The sequence below is a fragment of the Fulmarus glacialis genome, unplaced genomic scaffold (genome assembly GCF_000690835.1).
Source record: "Fulmarus glacialis isolate BGI_N327 unplaced genomic scaffold, ASM69083v1 scaffold15275, whole genome shotgun sequence".
In the NCBI taxonomy this organism is placed as follows: domain Eukaryota; kingdom Metazoa; phylum Chordata; class Aves; order Procellariiformes; family Procellariidae; genus Fulmarus; species Fulmarus glacialis.
Window position 1 is genome coordinate 26,590 of NW_009212447.1, and position 4,659 is coordinate 31,248.

Consider the following 4,659-nt stretch of genomic DNA (forward strand, 5'->3'; position numbering starts at 1 on the left):
AATACTTGTAAACTCTTATTCTCCTGGAGGATTTGAGCCAGGGACAAAGCCTCGGCTTGGCCATAGTATTATATCTGTAAAGGCAACGAAGCCTGGGCAAAGCTGCTCTTTTAGAGGTAAGCCCTCACTTCCATTTGCAGGTGGGCGCTACAAAGGCTTTGCGCGTGGATGGCCTGTGAACACCCAAGTCTTAGATTCAAGAGAAGGGCCTGCTCCTCAGCGCGCTCAGACACCACGGCTGGAGTCGAACGTGTCTGAGCTTTGTCCATTTGTCAACACCCGTAAGTTGTATGAAACTATTTCCCCACTGGGTTGGATTTCCAGTAGCAGATGCCTCAGAATTAGTGTTTAATGCCGAGCTGCAGCATGCCGTGTGGCAGGGGCACGCCTGACACCAGAGCAGTCATAATGCAGCACGTCTAGAATGACCCAGGCTTAGTGCTAAGAAATGTTTATTTAAAAAAAATGAAGACATCGATGACGCCAGTCACAGCAAATTATCATTAATCACATTTGTTCTTGAACAATAAGTTATGACATGGAGCATCGTGCCCTTTTGGAAGGGGTTGCCGTGGACATACACGGTGGGGAAGGTACAGGCACAGGCATTTTCTAGCCCCTGATCTTCACAACGGTGATTTTCAGCCGGGTGGCTCCAGCGTCCTGCACCCTCTGGGTTTTCAGTACACAGACTTAAGCTGGAGAGGCTTTCTGCCTCCAGCCAGCCCCAGCCATACTCCGCGTGGGAGAGAGGAGCCTGTGAGCGCGTGGATACAACACCGGGAACTGACAGACTGGGAAATTCTATGAATGCACAGGAACGGACAAAATGCGAGATATAAATATTACTTCATGGTCACAGAGGTGTAAGTAAACTAAATGCTAAATTCCAACATACGGTTTGCTTTTTATATTTTCAGATGTTTCATTACATTTTTTTGCAATGTATGTTACCAAGTATAAAACAGGGTTTGAAAATTTAAAAACTACATTAGAATCAATTTTACTTGGTTAATTAGGAAAGAAAGACTATTATGAATTGGTATGGTACAGTTACAATATTTGGTCTCTGAATTTTTTTTAAAAAACGTGAGTTTCACAGTATCAAAAGTGCTTATTTAAAAGAAATGTAGAGTCACAACAGTGATTAAAATTGTTGCATTTTTGATCATGAATAATTTAGTGGATGTAAAACAGGTTACTGCAGCATTTAAAAAAATTGAACAGTGCTCAGTTTACATAATTTCTTTTCTCTTCATAAGAATAAATATAAATAAATTTACAAATAGTAATACTGCCTAGCACAAGAATAGATAGAAGCACAATACACAAGACTATAAACAAATCTAATCTTTTTTTTAAAAAAATCCTAAAAATAGGCATAATTCCTAAAATCTTCTAGCCAGCAATCAGTTTAATAATTCAGTAGTACCACTTCCTTCACGGGGTAAGGACCTTGTTTTTAAACCTAGTTATAACAGTTGTCTGCTATGGGTTTGATTTTTCATTTTTAGTATTTTTGCTCCTTTTTTCCTACCTCATAACAATAAATTAACAATAGTTATGTCAGGAAAGTGTTAGTGGTGCAAGTGTCTCCAGAAACTGTGTCGGGTCTTTGTTCAACGGCAATAATTATTTGGCAATTTAAGAAAAAAGATACACATGGTATGTGATCAACCATTTTGGACTCCAACTTGGTGCTGACCAGCCCGTTGACTTCTGTTTGCTTCTGTGTAGGTGGTGACCAAACAGCATCCACATGAGAGTCCAAATCACAGTGTCGGTTAAATGTATTTACCTTAACTGGACTATTTTTTAGCTCAGTTACATTCTAGTAGATGCCTTCCAGATCCTTCTTGAGAGCTCACCAGTCCTGCAACACAAATGTCCGTGCCCCCTCCTCAGTCTTGCCATGGGCAAAAGTGGTTCTACTAGTAACGGTTTGATTTATTTTGGCATCCCATGCTGTGTCCCAGTAAATAGCCAACACGTTCCAAGCGTCTGCAGGAGGAGCTCTTTTATTGCGTTCAGGTCGGATTTTAACGGTTGGGAGAAACTGACCCCTGAGTCAGAGGTCCATGGAACGGTGCAAAACTCAGAGCAGAGCGATGGGTTTGTTGCCTTGGGGGTTCATGTACTGAGCTGCCGCTACGTTGTCCAGTGTCGTATAGGTGGTGTAAAGGCCGGTGACCTGCAAGTCTGAGAAGGAGTGATCGCTGCCACTGGAGACCGGGGTGAGGCCGGGGGTGCCCAGGTCACAGTCTGAGAGGTGGAGCGGGGAGTTGCTGAAGGCACCCAGGGTATCAAGGCTGAAGCTGTCGTCTTTCATTTCCTCCCATATGTTACCTTTAAAAGATTAAATTCTTGTCACAGCAGTACAACCAACCCCTCCGGGCACTGTGTGTAGGGGTCAGTCCATAACTAAAGGGCTTTACCCGCTGCTTAGGACTGGTGCGGCTTGCGGATGGTACCATTTGTAGCGCAAAGGCAGTAAGAGTGTTTGTTCCCCCCAAATCCCCCCGGTTCCAGCAGGAGCCCAGACCTTTCCGGGCAGCATCGTCTACCATGTGCTAACCAGAAACCCAGGGGCCATGCCAGGCATCACCATGAGCCAGGGAAGTTCTTTTACAGAAGGGGAAAACCAAGGCACAAGTAGAGCTATGGTCTCCCATGGGCAGAGAGATGCGTGTCCCAGATCCAGCTAGTTGGACACCCATGCCTACATCTATTGCAGTGCCTGCACTTCAGCCATGAAGGCGGTTTGCTGTCCCATCTAGCAGAAATGCTCTGAGGAAGGCCAAAGGAGTCATGCTGCAGAGGCCAGCACCCAGCACAAGTTTTTAGCTCAGTTATGTTCCATTCCAGAGCATCCTGCTGAGGACCCTGGTTATGTACTCAGTGATTGCATAACCACATAAATCGTGCCCTTCCCCACCCCAGCTTCCTTCTCCCATACCTTGCAATGCAAAGTCCATAATGCTTGGGTCAAGAGCATCCACCTCCGTGTGGATGTCTGCTGTCATGTTCAGGAAGTCTGGAGGCGCGCGTCCCATGGGATGGTGGGGAAGAGGGCTGTGGCTCATGTCAGGCAGAGTGTGGAGAGGAGGTGTTTGGGCAGGTGCTGGTGAGTCCGGGGCGATGCGAGCCTGGGTCTGGATCTGGTGATGCAGGGGGATGGACTGCAGCGAGAGTGTCATGATCGGCTGAGGCTGCAGCTGGGAGATGGAGATTCGGCCTTGGGCTGCTGCCATGTGGTTCAGGGTGGAAACCTCAGGCTCTGCCTGTTTGCTGGGCCGCCTGCAGTTCTCAGGTCTGTCAGTGATCAGCTTGTCTAGCTCCTCTGCACAAGTGACACCCATTCCCAAGGAAGAAAAGAGACAGTTTAACCCCATTTGTTCAAGCAGGGCCTGGCCACAGCATTTCACAAGTGAGCACAGCCACACGCTTTTGCCATAAAACTGAACAGGCAGTGACTGTCACCATACAAGATGCAGCACAGAAGGCGGCTTTGACTGTGCAGAGAGCAAAGAAATGCCATCTACTTCCCTACCCTTAGCCCTTACCTAGTTACCCCTAGCTGAGCTAGAGAGATGATCACATGAGACTTAGAGCAACCAAGCCACCACCGATGGCAGCTGGCCCACAGCTGCAGAACTAAGCATCCTCAGTGGGTCTCCTGCTCATAGGGATACTCTGAATTCTGCTTGTGTCTCAAATAAGATTTATACGAGAGACTCCTGACAGTTTCAATGGCACTTCTGTTTTTAAGCAAAGGAGAACATAATTTATCATTTACTGTATGTTACAGATTTTGCAGCAAAAAACTCCAGTTGATTTTGCCAATACTGAGCTCCTGAAATCTTAAAAAGCATGTGTCTTTATAAATAAGAATGAGAAAGTCTTAGTAAAGGGAGAGTTTTGCAGAGGAACAGGCAAAAAACTGCATTAAAATGTGACACTATAAATACCATCACTGGAGGCAGCATAACTCCTCAGAAGGCCTTGGATGTGCTAGCTAGGTTAGCGTGGGGGAAAAAGACAATCCATTTTGAAGCTGGGGACTGATTTACACTGAGGGCCTCCAAAAATAGCTGTCAGTTCAGTTACCTCCTCCAGCTGTAGTGTATCACCCTGCCATACAACATCAGGGCAGCAGCAATGACTTCATCCAGCGCAGAACATGAGGTATTTCAGCTGAGCAGCTCAGAGGAGGAGGCTGTTGCAAGGCATGAGAGCTCTGCACTAACCAGCTCTGTTCCACATAACTCATTTCTTAAGATTCCTGCTTTCCTGGCCGAATAGCCATTTTCCCCCCTTCATACACATAGCAAAAGCATAATATAATTCCTACCTGGGTTAGCCATGCTCCTGTGAATAGCAGCTAAGTCCTTCCGCTTCCACTTCTGCATCTCCTCTTCCATCTTGTCGATCTTGGCAGGATTGAGAGCCCACAGGCACCCTTTGCGAGAGGTGCCACTCATCTTGTTCTCCACCTTCTCAAAACACTTATTCAGAGACAGGTTGTGGCGCACAGAGTTTTTCCAGCCATCGGGGGCTGTCTGAAAGATGCAGGAGGATGTTAGTGAAATAAGCCATGAACAAAGTATTTGTGATGTTCTACTTCCACCCTTCAGGTGTACGCATACCTTGAAGTAGGGA

The 4,659-nt window shown here is 46.3% G+C and overlaps 1 protein-coding gene across 1 annotated transcript in view; it reads right to left on the reverse strand.

The window, feature by feature from the left end:
- Window positions 1-1,999: 1,999 nt before the first annotated feature.
- The window catches only part of FOXN4 (forkhead box N4), a 15,367-nt gene continuing 12,707 nt past the window's right edge, over window positions 2,000-4,659 (reverse strand). Inside the window, 4 exon segments of the mRNA XM_009577886.1 lie at window positions 2,000-2,346; window positions 2,957-3,340; window positions 4,352-4,559; window positions 4,647-4,659. The exon segment at window positions 4,647-4,659 is cut by the window's right edge and continues 19 nt beyond it. Of these exon segments, the coding sequence (XP_009576181.1) occupies window positions 2,096-2,346; window positions 2,957-3,340; window positions 4,352-4,559; window positions 4,647-4,659 (856 nt within the window). The 3' untranslated portion in view covers window positions 2,000-2,095.